Raw genomic sequence first — 19,694 nt, 5'->3', positions numbered from 1 at the left:
CTCGCCATCATAACAAAAATATCAGAATTACCTTGGAATTTGTAGAAGAAATTAAAACGTTCAGCTAATTCCCAGAATGTTCAATAACTCCAGCTAAAAGCAAATGCAAATCAAGTCCCACTCTATAAATGAAACTGAACAATTTTCCTTACACACACTCGCAGGAGCAGAAATTTTGAAGCCATACTTACAACGTTCTGATTAACAAGATGACCTACAAACTTGCAGGCTGAAAGGCACAGTTGCTGGAAAGAAAAAAACAAAAGTGTTAGATTTTTAGTCAGCAAATGGAAAAAGGTTTGTGGATACTAAAAACCTTTTCGATATTTAACTGGTACCTCTAACAAAAATACCTGCTCACCTTATCATTTCTGCGATAACCTTTGCGAAAGTTCAAAATCAATCTTTTGAGAATCAGCTCCCCAATTTGAGGAAACTTAGAATTTATGATTGCCACAACAGCAGCATAAACATGTGTAAATATAGGAGATGCCGTCTGTGCCTGTATAATATATCTTGAAATCAATCCCCTGTATGAAAAGAACACAGAGATGAGTACTGGAGAGCAATATGTTTATTTTTGAACACATTTTGAAGTATTTGGAAAACAGAATCTCAGTACCTTCAAAGTGTTGAGATTTAAACTTAACTCAATTTGAAATATTACTGAATTTAAGAATTTCCCTCTCATTTCCCATTATCCATACTAATACTACTACCGAGCAAATCATTTTGGTAACAATCACAATAAATCTAAATATACAACATGTATAAATCTTACATATGCTTCTTTACAACAATAAAGCATTAGTTTTTATTTAAGAATGTGAAAGTAGTGGTTACATTTTTAAGTTTGGAATAGATTTTCTATAAATGCCAAATAAATGTCTAGGGTTTTCTTATAAGTGCTAATGCTTCAACATGGAATTGTTAACATTTTCTCACCCTCACTCTTCCTTAGCATTGTGCCAATAAGGGAATCTCAAGGGCACGCGGGAAATACTGAAAATTCTCAATGTGCTTGTGATTTGATGACTGTCCACACATGGAGTTAAGAGGCAGAGTGCTAACTATAACACAGCTTATCATGTCAGACCTGATGCAGGTTCAATAACTCCATTCACTTTCATGGAGAGGAAATGCTGCAAGGCAGAGCAGTAACAGATTTCCTTTTAAAACTGCAAAGAAGAGAAAATCTGCAGACACTGGAAATTCAAGCAACACAAACAAAATGCCAGGCAGCAGCTATGGAAAAGAGTATAGTCCAATTTTGGGCCGAAAATCTTCATCAGGACTGGAGAAAAAAAAAGAGGGAGGTCAGTGTAAGAATGGGGGGGGGGGGGGGGGAAGAGAGCAGAGTGGAAGAAATAGGTAGTAGGTGATAGGTGAAGGGGGGAGGGGTGAAGTAGAGCTGGAAAGTCAATTGCTGGAAGAGATAAAGGTTGGAGAGGGGGGAATCTGACAGGAGTGAACAGAAGACCATGGAAGAAAGGGAAGGAGGAGAAGCACCAGAGGGAGATGATGGGTAGGTAAGGAGATAAGATGAGGAAGGGAAATGGGAATGGGTAATGGTTTGGGTGGGGGGGGGGTTATATTACCAGAAGTTCAAGAAATTGATTTCATGTCATCAGGTTGGAGACTACCCAGACAGAATACAAGGTGTTGCAAGGTGTTGCTCCTCCAACCTGATTGAGGCCTCATCGTGGAAGTAGAGGCGGCCATGGACTGACATGTTGGAATGGGAAGTAGAACTAAAATTGATGGCAACTGGGAGATCCTGTTTTTTCTGGTGGACAGAGCGTAGGTGCTCATCGAAGTGGTGTCCCAATCTTTGTTGGGTCTCACCAATATACAGGAGACCACACCGAGAGCACCAGACACAGGAAATGACCCTAACAGACTTAAAGTTGAAGTGTTGCCTCACCTGGAAGGACTGTTTGAGGCCCTGAATGGCAGTGACGGAGGTGGTGTAGGGGCATTGTGGCACTTGCTCTGGTTGAAAGGATAAGTGCCAGGAGGGAGATCAGTGGAGGTGGACAAATGGTAAGGGAGTTGCGTTGGGAGTGATTCCAGTAGAAAGCAGAAAGTGGGGGGAAAGAGATTTGCTAGGTGGTGGGATCCTGTTGGAGATGGCAGAAATTACAGAAAATTATTTGCTGGATGAGGAGGCTGGGGGGGGGGGGTGGGGGCGGTGATAGGTGAGGACAACAGGAGTCCTGTCCTCGATGGGGGTGGTGGGAGGATAGCGTGAGGGCAGGTGCGTAAAATGGAAGAGATGCGGGTGAATGCAGTGTTAATGGTGACAAAGGGAAGCCCCTTTCTTTGAAGGAGGACATACCCTTAGTTTTGGAATAAAAACCTTCATCTTGAGAGCTGATGCAGCAAAGACGGAAGAATTGAGAGAAGAGGATGGCATTTTTTTAAAACAAGTAACAGGCTGGGAAGAGGTATAGTCCAGGTAGCTATGAGAATCAGTGGGTTTATAAAAGATATAAAAAAATAAGCTGTCTCCAGAGATTAGAGACAGAGAGATTGAGAAAGGGGAGGGAGGTGTCAGAAATGGATCAGGCAAATTTGAGGACAGGGTGCAAGTTGGATGCAAAGCTGATGAAGATGACGAGCTCTGCATGGGTGCAGGAAACAGCATCAATGCAATCATCAATGTAGTAAAGGAAAACTTTAACACTGAGTCAACAATGGATTTTATTACTCCTGCAGTTTGATTTTTCCAAAGGATAGTTTTCTTTCAGCAAATAATTTAATAGCTGTGAATGCCATTGTTACTGTCATAATGGGGAATGGCTTAACCCACTGTCAAAGCATTATGGTCTTCCCACATGATGCTGTTTAGATGATACAATAGCCATGCACCACACTGGGTCTCACTTAAACCAGTGTGGTAGATAAAGTAGTATTCAGGCCATACCCTTCAATTAAGAGGAGACCGAGAAGAAGGGAATCAGTGAACATAGAATACAGAGTATTTTTCTGGAACTCCAGCCAAATGTTTGCAGTTATGTAAAACAATAATGACACTTAACCTACGAGCTACAAACGCCTAACAGAGCACAAAAAATTGCTCAGGGTGCAGACATATGAAGTGCACACATACATACCTTCCCCGAACAATATTTTCTTGAAGAAGTTCATGAATAATATTAGCTATGTTTGAGACATTCACTTTGTTGATGAGACCATTAATTGACTTCTTTAATGCTTCCCAACTCATTCGCTGATATGCCAAACTACAGCAAAAAGACAAAGTTTTATCAGCACAGAAACAAACAGTGCATTAAAAGGAAAAGAAAAATAACAAGACATTGAAAAAGGGAAACAAAAGCAACCTCTAAATTATTTGAACTTAGAAAAACAAAAGTCCTACAAAGTTAGTAGCTTTGGAGGTGGGAGTGGTGACAGAAGAGAAAACCAGAGGTTAGAGGACATTACAAAGGGAACCAAAGACATTTACTTATACTAAATTTAAACTGGATAACGTAACATCAAACAGACAGCTATGCAATGGAACCAGTGATACGGATGAATTAGTAAATCTGGCATTTATTGTTAGCACATGGATTGTGAGTGTCTGATTTTCAAGATTTCACAATAAAGAAAAACTGAAGGTGTTGGTCACCAGGTCAAGAAGTAGTTAGGTTTTAAAAGGAAATAGAAAATATGTAGACAATACAAGTCAAGGACAATTGATCAGCAAGATCCTTTCTGGTGATCCAATCAATATATTTTCTGCATGCAAATAAGCAATAAACTTGCTGTACTCTTGATAGTTTTCTGCTCATCTTTCCTTTTTATTCACCTCACCTCACCCTCCAAAATTCGAGACTGGGTACTTCCACCCTTTCTCTTTGTAGCAACATGCTTACCCTGAACTCTCCAAATTTCCTCCTTAAATGCCTCCGGTTGTTTTGAGAGAGACTGGCCTTCTAGCCTATTCTTGTTCAATCATTTCACAGTTCAGTACCACTAGTTCTTCCAGTTTGAATCACAGCAAAGCTAAATTTTCTGTTATGATCATTGCCTTAAAACTGCCCTCCAATTAATATTCTTTCTATCTACTAGGCGCTAAGCCAAACTCAGAATTACCCACCATCTTGTTCAGTTCGCTAAATATTGCTAACGAAAGTCTTGTGCTTTGTAAATACTTAATGTATCTCATTTAGTATTGGCATAATTCTAATCCGAATACTATTCTGCTGTTTTTGCCATTGACAAAATTCGAAAAATCTTTTACGCTTCTGTCTCAAACAGTATGTTTGGAAGTCTCGGGTGTGCTCCCAATAGTTGTTCCTCACTGATAATCCTCCTAATTTATCATCCTTTCCTGTGACCATGACCATTTTAACCAAAACTACCAATCTACAGACTCCTAATTGCTTTACTCCTATCCACAACCCATCTAGACAGCACTAGCGCCATATACTCCAGAACCAATCCCAAAGACAAGTCATCCCAAATGCATCTCAGCAGTCATGAATTCATGTGAACACTCATGAACTTGCTGACATTAAAATAATCTGGAAATTATTACCTTTAAAATTGAATAAAAAAATCTACGGGTTAAATGGGCTGAAATCAACAAGCATTGGAAACTAGCTTCAGGACAAAAAAGAACAAGCTTTTTCAGGCTGAAGGAAGGTGTGCAATGCTAATCACCAAGGATTCATGCTAAAACCACAGTTTTCCTTTAAGTCTACTAATGCGATGGATGAACAAGACAGCACTTCACAACCAACAGGTTAGGTGAATCAACTGCTGTAGAAAATGAGGACTTTTGTGGCAAATTTCCCATGTATAGTGAAATGCAATTGTAAGCAGGAGGTGAAATTATGCATTTGGTAGGATGAATGAAGTAGGGTGATATAAATAGAAAGGGTACATTACTGAAGGACATGCAGAAAAAAAGAGACCTGAACATATGCAAACCCAAATTCTAAGGTGTCAAAGCAGGTCGAGAGCATGACTACAGCACACAGGATCACATGCTCCTTTGGTTGGTGTTATAAGGCAACTTGACTGAGATAATCAACATAATGGCGGCTCTTAAAGAAGAACTGCTCTTGATAGAAATATTAAGAACCAGAAGACAATGACTGAAATTTTGGGAAAAGAAAGAGCTGGGTTGAAAAAGGCTTCGATATTGAGAGAAATCATAAATTAAAATTGGGGTAAAAAAAAATCAGAGATACACTACTCAGAATACTATATTTATTCACTGCCTTAGTTATGCAATTTAGAAACAGATTTTGACAATTTACATCTTACCTGCTTTTGTCCGCAATTTGCTCTTGCATCATTCTTAGTCTTGCAGGAGGAATGTATGCCCCACCTGTCCGTGTTAGAATAGGATCCAATTCTGCCTTTTTCCTTTTCGATGGGGGCTCATTGGAACTTTGAGTGACATCATCTTCCTCATTCCTTGTTATAGGTGATGGTGATTTTGTCCTCTTCTTGTGATCTGATTCACGATCTATGTTTATGTGTCTCTCTTTGTCTTTATTTCTAAAATGAAAATATCTATTTTTTTTTAGAAGTCCATACAAAATATACACAGTAAACAATTTCCAAATTTGGCAGGTTATTTATTGTATCCACAAAACGTACATTACTGTCCCATTTATTGTGAAAATTTCAAACATTTTCATTTACAAATACCCAACATCACATTTGTAAACTGTCTGTGGAAGTATCTTGTTTTAAATGTGAGCTGGATTGAGAAAAATTAATGTTGCCCATTGATCCTACTCTATGAAATCAAATCTAACTTGATCCACCTCTTTGCTCTTTCCCCAAAGCTCTGCTGTTGGTTTCCCTTCATGTATTTATCCTATTTCCCTTTGAAAGTCATACAATCTTTCATTTGTCTCAGTGTAACTAAAATCACTTATGTATTTCTCTGAATTATTTCTAGTGACTGTGATAAAATTCTCCTTGTCGTATTCGTGTTTTCTTGCAATTTTGCACGTCCCATTTCTTCAAGCATGCACAACTCCAACCACCTGCACATCTTTGACCCACTGTAATTTGCCTACCATCATAACAGGTCCAAAGTTACCTTTCCCCTGGCCCAACCGACATCTCTGGAACACATAGACAGTAAAGAGAACTACAGTTGACGAGAGCTTATTTACTACAACTCCACATAGCTCCCTTTACAACTAATCAAAAGACTTGATAAAGCATCCAGTGTAACGAATGACCCGTTCCATCCTGAATATTCTCTCTCCCCTCCTCCACACATCAAGCAGAATATACAAAAGCCTGAAAGCAAATACCAACAGGCTCAAGGACAGCTTCTCTCCTGCTTTTATAAGACTATTGAAAGCCTTCTCTGGAATGATCAGATGAACTCTCGACCTCACAATCTACCTCATTATGGCTTGCACTACCCTTCTGTAACTGAATACTTTATTGTTTCTCTTTACTACCTCAATGCATGCACAATGGTGTGATTTGCTCGATTACTGTAACGTGAAAAGCATACGTGTGTTATTATTAAACTTTGTAATGTTACAAAGGAGTATTTGTCAAAAGAATATTGAAGTAGAATGTGGACTGCATGATATCCGTAAGTGCAACAGACCCTTCTGCAAAACCAAATGTTCTCTGTACCTCAGTTCATGTGGCAAAAATAAACCAATCCCAACTTTGCCAATTTCATTCGCATAATATCCTAGCCAAATGGCAAACTTCTACTGCAAATCAAATGGACTGAGAGATTAATACAAACCCATATAACCTCTTCATCCATTTGTCCAGGAACAAAATAGTCCAAACCAAAACATATGAAGATAAATTACCTTGTATATCTTGAGACTTGTTATTTCAAAATAATTAAGTCCAAAGTACTTATGAAAAAATTACCTTTAGTACTATATCAGCTGTGTAAGCTTTTAAATTCCTGACATAAAATTTTGCATAAAGAAAACATGTCTTTCAAAGGTGCAAGAGGGCAAATGTTAATTGCATGAATATTGAAATGAAAGGTTTTGCTTCAGTAATCTGCAAGAAACCTATACAAATTACCAGAAAAGACTCAGCTAAACTTTCCAAGGACCGTAAGACATTGGAGCAGAATTAGGTCATTCAGCCCATCGAGTCTGATCCACTATTCCATCATGGCTGACCTCTCAACCCCATTCTATTGCCTTTTCCCTGGAACCTTTGAAGACCTGACTAAACAAGAATCAATCAAACTCTTTTAAATATACTCAATGACCTGGCCTTTGCAGCCATCCGTGACAATGAATTCCACAGATTCACCACACTCTGGCTGAAGAAATTCCTCATCTCTATTCCAAGGCTCTGTTCTCTGGTCATAGACTCACCCATAGGAAACATCCTCGTCATATTAACTCTACCTACACCTCTCAATATCTAATAGGTTTCAATAGGATCACCCTCATTCTTCTAAATTCCAGCGAGTGCAGGCCCAGAGCAATCAAACTCTCCTCCTCGCTCTTTCATTCCTGGAATCATTCTCATGAACCTTCTCCGGAGCCTCACCATTGTCAACACACATCTCTGATAAGGAGCCCAAAATTGCTCACAATACTCCAACTGCGGTCTGATCAATGCCTTATAAACCCTCAGCTTCTCATCCTTGTTCTTACATTCTAGTCCTGTCAAAATGAATGCCAACATTGTATTATATTCCTTATCACCAACTCAACCTGCAAGTTAACCTTCAGGCAATCCTGCACAGGAACTTCCAAGTCTCTTTGCACGTCTGATTTTTGAAACTTCTCATTTGGAAAATATTTACATCTTTATTCCTTCTACCAAAGTGCATGAACATACACTTCCCTACTCCATATTACATCTGCAGTCTCTTTGCCCAATCAGTCTAAGTACTTCTGCAGACTCCTTAATTCCTCAACACTACTTGACCCTCCATCTTTGTATTGTCTGCAAATTTGGTCACAACTCAATCAATCTGTCTTCCAAATCGCTGACATATAATGTGAAATGAAGCAGTCTTTATACCGACCCATGCAGAACACCACTAGCCCCTGCAAGCCAACCAGAATAGGTCTCCTTTATTCCCACTCTTTGCCTCCTGCCAGTCAGCCAATCTTCTATCCATTTTGTTTCTTTCCTGTAATACCATGCAAATATATTATTAAGCAGCCGCATGTGTGGCACCTTGTCAAAGGCCTTCTGAAAATCCAAGTAACAACATCCACTGACTCTCATCTATCCTGTCTGTTATTTCCTCAAAGAATTCCAAAAGCTTTGTCAGGCAAGATTTCCCCTGAAGGAAACTGTGCTGATTTTGGCCTGCTTTATCATGTGGCCCCAAGTACCCCAAAACTTCATCCTTAGTAATAGACTCTAACATCTTCCCAACCTTTGAAGTCAGGCTACCTGGCCTACAAATTCCTTTCAGATTAAATCATGCCTCCCTCCGTTCGTATAGAGTGGAATGACATTTACAATTTTCCAGTCCTCCTGAAACATTTCAGCATCTACTGATTGTTGAAAGATCATTACTAATGCCTCCACAATCTCTTCACCTACCTCTTTCAGAACCCTCGGGTTTAGTCCGTCTGGTTCAGGTGACTTATCGACCATTAGACCTTTCAGCTTCCTAAACATCTTCTCCCCAGTAATATCAACTATACACACTTCTGCCCTCCGACACTCTTGAGTTTCTGGCATACTGCTAGCATTCTCAGCAGTGAAGACCGACTGAAAATACTTAAGTTTGCCTACTGTTTCTTTGTCCCTCATTGCTACCTCTCCAGCATCATTTTCCAGTGGTCTGATATCCACTCTATTTTGTTCTTTATATTTCTGGAAAAAAATTTTTTTGGCTAGCTTAGCTTAATATTTCATCTTTTCTGTTTAGTATACATTTTTAATTGCCTTCTGTTGGGTATTTTTAAAGCTTCCCAATCCCCTAACTTCCCACTAGTTTTTGCTATATTACATGCCCTCTCTTTTTCTTTTATGCTGTCATTAACTTCCCTTGCCTCATCTTCCCTTGAGAATACATTCATTTTTGAGATGTATCTGTTGTGCGCCTTCCAAATTGACACCAGAATCATCAGCAATTGATGTTCTGCCGTCATCCCTGCTAGTGTCCCCTTCCAATCAACTTTGGCCAGCTCGTCTCTCATGCTGTAATTCCCTTTACTCCATTGTAATGCTGAAACATCTGACTTTAGCTTCTCCCTCTAAAACTACAGGTTGAATTCTATCATATTATGATCACTGAGTCCTAAGGGTTCCTTTACCTTAAGCTCCTTAATCAAATCTGGTTATCATACAACTCCCAATCCAGAATTTCCTTTCTCCTCGTAGGCTTAGCCACAAGCTGCTCTCAAAAGCAATCACATAGGCATTCTACAAAATTCCCCTTTTAGGATCCAGCACCAACCCAATTTTCCCAATCTACTGGCATGTTAAAACCCCCCATGTCTATTGTAAAACTGACTTTCTTATTTGCCTTTTATCTCCTGTTGTAATTTATATCCCATATCCTGGCTCCTGTTCGGAGGTCTGCGAATAACTCCCCATCAGGGCCTTTTTACCCTTGCAGTTTCTAACTCTATCCACAAAGGTTCTCCATCTTCTGATCCTACGTAGCCTCTAAGGATTTCATTTCATTTTTTACCAACAGAAGTAGCCCTCCCCTTCTGCCTACCTGCCTTTTGATACAATGTATATCCTTCGATGTTAAGCTCCCAACTATGATTTTCAGCCACAATTCAGTGATGTCCACAATGTCATATCTGCTAATCTCTAACTTCACTACAACACCATCGATCTTATTCTGTATAGTGCATGCATTCAAGTATAACACCTTCAGTCCTGTATTCATCAGCCTTTTCAAATTTGTCCCCATGTTAAACTTCAACTCATCCCACTGATTGCAATTTTGCCCTATCATCTGCCTATCCTTCCTTACCATCTCACTAATAATGCATCTACTTATATTTCTCCACTGCCCCATCCTTCAGTCCTATCACGCCAGTTCCCATCTCCCTGCCAAATTAGTTGGAACCCTCCCCAACAGCTCAAATGAACCTGCCCACAAGGATATTAGACCCCCCCTTGAGCTCAGGTGTAACCCTTCCTTTTTGTACAGATCATACCTTCCCCAGAAGAGATCCCAATGATCTAAAAATCTGAAACCCTGCCCCCTGCACCACTCATTCATCTGTACTATCATTCTATTCTTGGATGTCCCATTCTTCCAGCCTCTTCCTTAACTCCCAACTCTCTCTGCACAGGACCTCTTCCCTAACTCCCAATTCTCTCTGCACAGGACCTCTTCCCTCTTTCTAATCATATCATTGATGCCAATGTGTACTACAACCTCCAGTTGTTCACCCTCTCTCTTGAGAATCTCCTGCAGTTGCTTTGAGACATCCTTGATCCTAGCAGTTGGGAAGCAACACAACATCCTGGCGTCTCTTTTGCAGCCACAGATTCTCATGTCTGTCCTCCTAACAATCAAGTCTCATGTTACTACCGCTCTGCCTGACTTTACCCTTCCCTGCTGAGCCTCAGAGCCAGCCACATTGTCACTAGCCTGGCTGCTGCTTCTGTCCCTGATAGATCATTCCACCCCAGCAGTATCCAAAGGGGGTATACTTGTTGCTGAGCAGAATAGCCACAGAGGAACCCTGCACTGACTGCTCACTCCCCTTATTTCTCCTGGTCGTCACCCATCTACTATCTGAAGTCTGCACTCTGGGTGTGATCACCACAGTAAAAGTCTCATTTATGAGATTTTCAGCCTCCCTGATAATCCTGACTACATCCACTCCTGCTCCAGTTCCTTGACCTTGTCAATTCTGATCTGAAGCTGCGTGCACTTCCTGCAGATGTAGTCATCAGGAAGACAACATGTAGTCATCAGATGGCCAGTCCACTTACATCTGACTCTTGTCTATTGGCCCCTTCTGAGTGCCTGCTGAAAAGATCTAAAAGGCCCCAAGCTCGTTTTAAACCTCATGCTGCCTCACTAATGAGCAACTTCTTGCAATGATTGCAGCACACCAAAAAAAAATTGATATACTCTTGATTGAAGGACATTTGATTGTAAATCTATTTCCAGGTATCTTAAAAGATTAAATTAGCAGGATGGATTGAAAACAATTAAAAAATCATCAGATAGAATCATATAGAATAAATGGTGATTGGTTTTGTAAAAAGCTCTCATGCACTTTGTTTCAGAATATTATGCAATCCACATAATTGGACTTTAAACTGCAAACGTGCAGGGAAGTGCATAGTTAGATGTGGAGTATATGCACAATGAGGTAGCACTGTTCTGGAATTAACTAATATTTTAGCAATTGGAGCAAAGTCACATCGGATATATTACTTTATCTTCCACGAGATATCCTTGAACAAATGCTATCCGATTTTATTAAGACCTAATGCTATCTGAGAGGGAGGATGAAGCAGTGAGGACGTCAAATCTTTAATCCTGAGACATTAAAAACAGACTTGCATACAAATACAGCTTCAATGAGCAATGCTCAAATTGAACAAGATACAAACACAAACTAAAATAAATATCAATAAGCAGTAAACATTTGGGAAGCACAAGAATTATGGGTAGAGGTTAATTAAAACATCTGCAAAATAACAGATAGCTCCTATGCTGCCAGGCCAGGATATGGAATGCAGAAGGGGAGAGAAGCAAGCTATAGTTGAACCACAAATTCCTAACATTTGACAGTTTCCCTATTGGAATAGCCAATTGTGAAGATATGGCCAAGGGCAAGAGAACTGGTTGATCTGTCAATACAGTACAACTCTGACAAACTACTACCCACTGCTTGGAAATCCTGATCATTCTGTGAGAGAACAAATACCCCCAAGGATTCAGTTTCCTGAACTCAGCAATCACTGGGAAGCTTGTATTACTGTATAACACCCTAAAAGTGAATTCAAAATATGTTAGGGTTGAGATTGGGAAAAATACCTAGTTGTACAAAAAATATGCTAGTCGAAGACCATCAAAATCTTGAGTGTGCTACATTAACATGATATTACTTACTGTAAGCTACCAGTGAACTGCAGGAACAAATGTTACAGAATGAAGTTTTTTATTATCTCAGTTATTGAATTAAAACTGCAAAATTAAATACCTAGACTGTAAATTTTTGTCATTATATCTGCCATTGCTGGATACTCTTCTGTCACAAGCATTCCTGCCTGTATCTCGAGGGGATCTAGAGCGCGACCTTTCACGACCTTTATGCCTGTAAAAGAAAAACAGATTACCACGTTTTCTGATAGTTACAGAAAAGAGTCCTTGACCTTAACTACTTTTAATTGCCTGTCATACAGGATTCCAGACAAACTTGTAGTTATGACCATATACACTTACCACTGAGTTCACTGCTCCATTTTCATCAAAAAATTTCTAACTTGCAGGAAAATTAGGCCAACAAAATGAACTATTCCACTCAGGATGAAAACTTGGATCTCAGAAGCAGTTGCAGCAAGCATTAAGTGTTGTTATTTTGCCAACTCAAGGAAAGACCCTTAACTTCATTTAACCAAATTTACGACCAATACTTACCATATATATTATGTACCATCTAATAATAATGAGCAAGAGAGTTTAAAAAAAATAGATTTTAATCAGAGAATTTCTTTAACAGCAAGAAAATGAGCAAGCCAAATGAAAGTTTTATACAAGAGAAAACACTTATACAATTATTTCAAGGGACAAGAAATCAGTTTTTCCGCAGTTATCGAAGTCAAATTAAACATTTGCTGATATAAAAACTAAGTTCACAGCAAAGGTAATTTCTGTAAATATAAATGAACACTTGAGAAGTTGCTTTTGCCAAATTCAACACAATGAAAACGTAAGTGATGTTCCATGTTTGTTTAATACAGGTAATCAAACTCTTATTTTCTGAGAACCAATAAGCATTTCAAAGTACCCTCTCAATTCTTTTTACCCATAGAATAAAGAAAACTATAAACATTCTGTAAATCATGGCTCTGTGAACAAATACCAAATGGTCCACAGATCTATAGTAAAACACTCATCCATCTGACATGTTTAGTTTTCTTCTTAAATAATTTGTTCTTTCACTCGTTCTTTGCTAAAAGTTCAGCATTGAACAAAGCTTGAAGAACTAATTGACATTATTTCTATAATTACCTTAATTTCTGGAATGAATCCCCTTTTTTTGTTTACAGTCAGTGACTCCTCAGACATGATGCAACAAATTTTTAACTTTATTCAAGGTGAATGAAAATGTCAAAGCTGCTTTGTCACCAGCTTCAAACTGATCAGTGTATCCCAATGGTCAGCTACTTTTTCCCACATTGTCCATTAGTATCATTAGTTTCATGACATGTCAATTTGTACTTCTGAGAAAAATAACAAATCTTTGAAACTTTACTTGTTTAAAAGCCTTATAGTTGATCTTAAACTTCCATTATCATTTATAGAAAAGCTTTTAATTTGCTTTCCAGCAAATTAATAGTTTGAACATGAAGCTGCATATTCCTACACATTTGGCTCTACTTGCATCTTCCAGGTTTCTTTCCTTCTTTTTTGTTTTGGTGTGTGCCTGCATGCGTGCGAGTCTGTGCGTCTGCGTGCGTCCGTGATGATGTCTTTTTCATGGCTTTTACAAGGCGCGGAGCGAGACAGAGCGGCACTCTGTAGCACGTCACTCCTCACACAGACATTTTTGCAGTATTTTCCCTTTATTTTGTGAGGTTGAGTTGCAATCTCGACACACAACCCGGCACGGATGGAAAGCATACTCGGGAGCGGACCTGACTAGCTTCGAACCCGGGAACCTCTTCCCAGGTCCAGCGCCGTTGTCATTGCGCCACCAGCCATCCTGCATCTTCCAGGTTTCAAATCACTTATGATTTAATGCTATATCATCAAAACACTGACAATCTAACTGACCTAGAAATAATCGTTAAAACAAGACTTGAACTGTTATAAAAAAAAATCCCTTTTATCAACCAAGCAAAAGAGCAAACTAATCCTTTACTGCAGAACCTTAATGCATGTTTTTGTCACTTGACAAAGAAAGTTATTTCACTTTAACTTTCCTTCCATTCTTCAAATTACGCCACATCTAGCAGCGTCTAACCAACCAGCTTCAAAGATTAATCCAGGCTACACATCTTCCAAACATCTCATTGCATTGCTTCACAAAACTTCTGCAATATCTGACTGCCTAATTGCCTAAAATGCGTCACTTGTCTTACAGTTCTTACCTATGAGGGTATTTTTTCTGCTGGCTTCACCAATTCCGCAATCAGCTTCTGATTACTTCCCAGCCCCTTTGTCCCCCATTAAAAAGAAACTTATAATCCTATTTTTAAAATAGGCTTCTGGTTATTCCATCTTTGCTCTTTCTTCAAGAGTCATTGCTAGTTTCTGTTTCTATCTGTAAAAGAGTTTTAAGTCTGTTTTGATTTAAATTTTATTTTTGCTGTTAACTACATGAGTCAAGCTATGCTTCTTTCCAGATTGTTTCTGCCCTTTCCAACTGTATCTTGATTTTTTTTTAAACATGTAGATTCTTTTCAATTCCTTTCTCACTTTCCTTGAGAGATTTCTGAGGATATTGCTTCCCTTTCTGCGCTTAACCATCAGATTGCTTTGTATCATATGCTATACTTTAATCCAAAGGGCAAAAATTGTGCTATGAAAGATGCTCTACTTGTGTTGTAAGAACTTCCTGAATATTCTCTTTTGTTCAATTACTGGCCCTTTTTTATTCTCAGACTGTACTGCAAAATTAAAACACAATTAGTTATGAAGTGCTGACCATTTTTTCTTTGAACCATAAAAACTTCCCTCTACGTGTTAATTGTCCATTTCCACTACTGTCTGTATTTGCCTACATCAGTTCATTATATTCATCTACTGAAGTGTCAGAAAATGAGAACAGTGCCTCTAGAAAGTGCAAGTCCTAATTCCTGAAAAGGTCAGGTATGTGGATCTTGTAGCTGCTGCATTTCATACTTACAACATATTCATAATCAGAGAAATGGCTGACTCAATAGCTTATTTTACTACAGAAATGGAAAGTATAGGCCAGCAGAAATAAACAAACTTTTTTCCCGTTCAAATTGTAGGCACGTGAAATCAGAATCAAAATCTTTGTGTTACATTAAGTTTTGCTTAAGCACAAGCCCAAATAACTCAAGGTCCAACTTTACCTGTGTTCAGGAGAGGAACTTCTTCGACGTGGACTGTGGCTGTCTGCCCTCTCCTCGTTTGAGTTAAGCTGAGAAAATAGAAGTAACATTAAGATCATACAAGCAATTAAGCAAATAAGCCATTTTTCTCCTGACATGATTTAGATAGCTTTCAAAGCAGAAGTAGAAGTCCCAGTTTCTTCCTAAACTGCAGAAGGTAGTTTTAAGTTTGGAGTGGCACAGCACGGGAAGAAAAAATATATAATTGATGAGTTCTGAACCCAAAAAAAGATATAAAATCGGGTTGGTTCTGAGAGTGGGGGATGTGGAAGTTTTAAGAGCAAGTCACAAGGAAAGGTAGCTGCTCAAAGTATTGGAGCATGGAGAGAGAAATATTGTACTGAGAATGGTCAATTATCATTTGTCAACAGTGTGGAGTGATGATATTAGAAAAAGAGAATAAAAGTGACTAAAGTGGTTTGAATAATCCTGGTCCATAGAAAAAGGATGCTCAACTACTGGTGATGACACTAAACTGAGTGGAAATGCAAATTGGACAGAGGATGTGGAGAGTGCAGAGGGATACAGATAGGTTAACTGAGTGGGCCGAGGTCTGGCAGATGGAATACAACGTTGGTAATTGCAAGACTCTGGAAGGAATAATAGAAGAGCAGATTATTATTTAAATGGTGAAAGACTGCAGCATGCTGTTGTGCAGAGTGAGTTGGGAGTGCTTGTTCATGAATCGCAAAAAGTTGGCTTGCAGGTACAACAGGTTATTAAGGCGGCAAACGGAATGTTGGCTTTCATTGCTAGAGGGATTGAACTTAAGAGCAGGGAGGTCATGCTGCAACTATACAGGGTACTGGTGAGGCCGCATCTCGAGTACTGTCCGCAGTTCTGGTCTTCATACTTGAGGAAGGATACACTGGTTTTGGAGGCAGTGCAGAGGAGGTTCACCAGGTTGATTCCAGGGATGAAGGGGTTAACCTATGAGGAGAGATTTCGTCACCTGTGACTATAGTCTCTGGAATTCAACAGAATGAGAGGGGATCTTATAGAAACATACAAAATTTTCAAAGGGGTAAATAAGATCGAAGTAGGAAAGCTGTTTCCATTGGTAGGTGAGACTAGAACTAGGGGACTTTGCCTCAAGATTCAGGGGAGAAAGTTTAGGACAGAGATGAGGAGAAACTGTTTTTCCCAGAGAGTGGTGAATCTGTGGAATTCTCTGCCCAGGGAAGTAGTTGAGGCTTTTTCATTAAATATATTTAAGATAGATTTTTACATAGTAGGGAAATTAAGGGCTATGGGGAAAAGGCAGGCAGATGGAGCTGAGTTTACAGATAGATCAGTCATGATCTTATTGAATGGCGGGGCAGGCTCGATTGGCTGGATGGCCTTCTCCTGCTCCTATTTCTTATGTTCTTATGGTGAATACCTCATTGAAATCATCTGCAATACATATCTGGATCTTGGGTAGTGCATCCAATGAACTTGTTGCTGGTGCAATTAGCTCTCCCCCACCCCCCAATGAAGTAAAGACATTAGCACAACAGGATAATCATGAATTTAAACTTGGCCATTTCACTAATGATCTGCAGTATCAGTGACAATCCAATGCAAAACAGTGGGCACAGCTGCTGTTGCCAATGCCATTCTTTGCTAGGGTTTCCGAACAAGTTTGAGCTCATATCCCATAGGACCATAAGATATAGGAGCAGAATTAGGCCAATTGGCTCATTGAGTATCTTCCCCAATTCCGTCAAGCTGATTTCTTTTTATCCCTCTCAAACCCATTCTCCTGGCTTCTTCCCATAAAGTTTGATGCTTTGACTAATGAAGAACCTTACCAACCTCTGCTTTAAATATACTCAATGACCTGGCCACCACAGCTGTTCGTAGCAATGAATTCAACAGATTCACCATCCCCTGGCTTGAGAAATTCCTGCTCATTTCTGTTCTAAAGGGATGTCTCTCTATCCCAAGGCTGTGCCTCTGGTCCTTAACTGCCCCACAAAAGGAAACATCCTCTTCACACCTATTCGAACTAGGTTTTCAATATCCATAACTTTAAATAAGATACACCCAATTCTTCTCAACTCCAGCAGGTATAGGCCCAGAACCATCAAACGCTCCACATACATTAATCCTTTAATTCCCAAAATTATTCTTATGAACATCCTCTGGACCCTCTCCGATACCAGCACATCTTTGTTTAGATCGTAGCCCAAAACTGCTTACAATACTCCAAGTGCGGTCTGACCAAGGACTAATAAAGCCTCAGTATTACATCCTTGCTTTTAAGTCCAAGTCCTCCCGAAGTGAATGCCAACAATGCACTTGAACTCAACCTTTAAGTTAACTTTTAGGGAATGCCACACGAGTACTCCCAAGTCCCTTTGCACATATGATTTCTGAATTGCCTCCTCATTTGGAAAATAGTCTACGTATTTATTCCTTCTACCAAAGAGCATGACCACACACTTCCATCTGCCTCTTTTTTGCTCATTCCATGAATATGCCCAAGTCCTTCTGCAGAACTGGAATAGAGGCCCCCTTGTTTATCACTTTTGCCTCATGCCAGTCAGCCATTCTTCTATTCATGCTAGTATCATTTCTGAAATACCATGAGCTCTTACCTTGTTAAGCAGCCTCACGTGTGATACTTTGTCAAATGCCTTCTGAAATTCCAAGTAAACAACATCAATTGACTCTCCTTTATTTATCCTGTAATTTCCTCTCAGAATTCCAACAAATTTGTCAGACAAGAATTTCCCTTTCGAACATCATGCTGACTTTGGCCTATTTTATCATATGCCTCTAAGTACCCCAAAACCTCATCCTTAATAATGGACTCCCAACATTTTACCAACTACGGGTTAACTGGCCTATAATTTCCTGGCTCTGCCTCCCTTCTTTCTTAGACTGCAGTGCCATTTGCAATTTTTCAGTCTTCCAGAATCTAGTGATTCTTGAAAGATCATTACTAATGCCACCACAATCTCTTCAGTTACCTCTTTCAGAACCCTGGGGTGTAGTCCGTCTGGTTTAGTTGACTTATCTACCTTCAGCTTCCCAAGCACCTTCTCTATAGTAAAAGCAACGACACTCACTTCTGCCCTTGACACTCTTGAATTTCTAGTATACTGCTGATGTCTTCCACAGTGAAGGCTGACGAAAAATACCCAAGTTAAGAAAGGATCCAGTGCTCTACTCATTAAGTTAGTCTGCCATTTCTTTCAGAATAAATAGTCCATTTAGAACAGAGATGAGGAGGAATCTCTGTAGCCAGAGGATATGAATCTCGGAATTCATTGCCATTAATGGCTGTTGAGGCCAAGTTATTGAGTATATTTAAAGCAGAGGTTGATAGGTTCTTGGTTAGGCAGGGCGTCAAAGGTTACAAGGAGAAGACAAATGGGGTTAAGAGGGATAATGGGTCAGCCATGATGGAAAGGTGGAACAGACTTGATGGGTTGAATGGCCTAATTCTGGCCCGATATCTTATGGGTTTTACGGTCTTACATATTAACTGATGAATAGCCTTACCTGTATCTGTACCACGCTGCTTTTCATTTTTTGCACAGCTGTACCACTGCTTGCCGCACTTTCCTCACTGTCTGAGCTACTTGAAATCTCTCCACCTCCAATCCTCACAGGATTCTCCAAATTAACGGGAGCTTCACTGGCAGAGACAATTTCTCTCTCATTCTGAGGAATGTTTTCAACCATTTGTATGCCTGACCAAAATTTAACAGAGTCACAACTATATTTTGGATCATAATTTTAAATGTTTTAAACTAGAATCTCAATCTTCACACACAAGCTACTTAAATAAAAGAGTAAAAATTAGTATATACCTAATTAAACTCTGAAACATACTACAAAATTCAAGTGCTTATTCTACAAAGTACAATCCCAGCAAGGTATTTCAAATTATGACCAACCAAACTGTTATAACATTTACCAAAGTATACTTCAATATTACAGCTCACTAGAAGGAAAGAGTGGATAACAAAGATAGTTTTCCTTATTTATATTAATTATATTATATTAACTTGTTTTAAAAAAAAGGAGCATCCATAACCAAACTGCAGTTTAGTGCTAATCAACATGCACCTTGCTTTATTGACACAACAGACAAGTTACAAAAGACAGATACAAAAGATCTTTAGGGAGCGGTGTCTCAGAAAGGCAGCAACCATTATCAAGGACCTCCAGCACCCAGGGCTTTTCTCACTGTTACCATCAGGTTGGAGATACAGAAACCTGAAGGCACACACTCAGCAATTCAGGAACAGCTTCTTCCCCTCTGCCGTCCGATTCATAAACGGACATTGAAGCTTTGGACACTACCTCACTTTTTTTTTACTATACAGTATTTCTGTTTTGCACACTTTTTAAAACCTATTCAATATACTTAATTGATTTACTTTTAAAATTTATTTTAATGTTTTATTTTTTTTTGTCTCTGTACTAGATTATGTATTACATTGAACTGTTGCCGCTAAGTTAACAAATTT

The 19,694-nt window shown here is 39.2% G+C and overlaps 1 protein-coding gene across 1 annotated transcript in view; it reads right to left on the bottom strand.

The window, feature by feature from the left end:
- cwc22 (CWC22 spliceosome associated protein homolog) overlaps window positions 1-19,694 on the bottom strand; it is an 85,396-nt gene that overhangs the window by 36,066 nt on the left and 29,636 nt on the right. Inside the window, exons 3-9 of the mRNA XM_063052063.1 lie at window positions 18,721-18,911; window positions 15,190-15,257; window positions 12,126-12,239; window positions 5,281-5,517; window positions 3,117-3,245; window positions 362-530; window positions 192-245 (exon numbers count right to left, since the gene is read on the bottom strand). Coding sequence (XP_062908133.1) covers window positions 192-245; window positions 362-530; window positions 3,117-3,245; window positions 5,281-5,517; window positions 12,126-12,239; window positions 15,190-15,257; window positions 18,721-18,911 — 962 coding nt within the window. The remainder of the gene's footprint in view (window positions 1-191; window positions 246-361; window positions 531-3,116; window positions 3,246-5,280; window positions 5,518-12,125; window positions 12,240-15,189; window positions 15,258-18,720; window positions 18,912-19,694) is intronic.

This window comes from Mobula hypostoma, chromosome 6, assembly GCF_963921235.1.
Source record: "Mobula hypostoma chromosome 6, sMobHyp1.1, whole genome shotgun sequence".
NCBI classification, from domain to species: domain Eukaryota; kingdom Metazoa; phylum Chordata; class Chondrichthyes; order Myliobatiformes; family Myliobatidae; genus Mobula; species Mobula hypostoma.
This window is presented reverse-complemented; position numbering and strand designations above follow the sequence as displayed.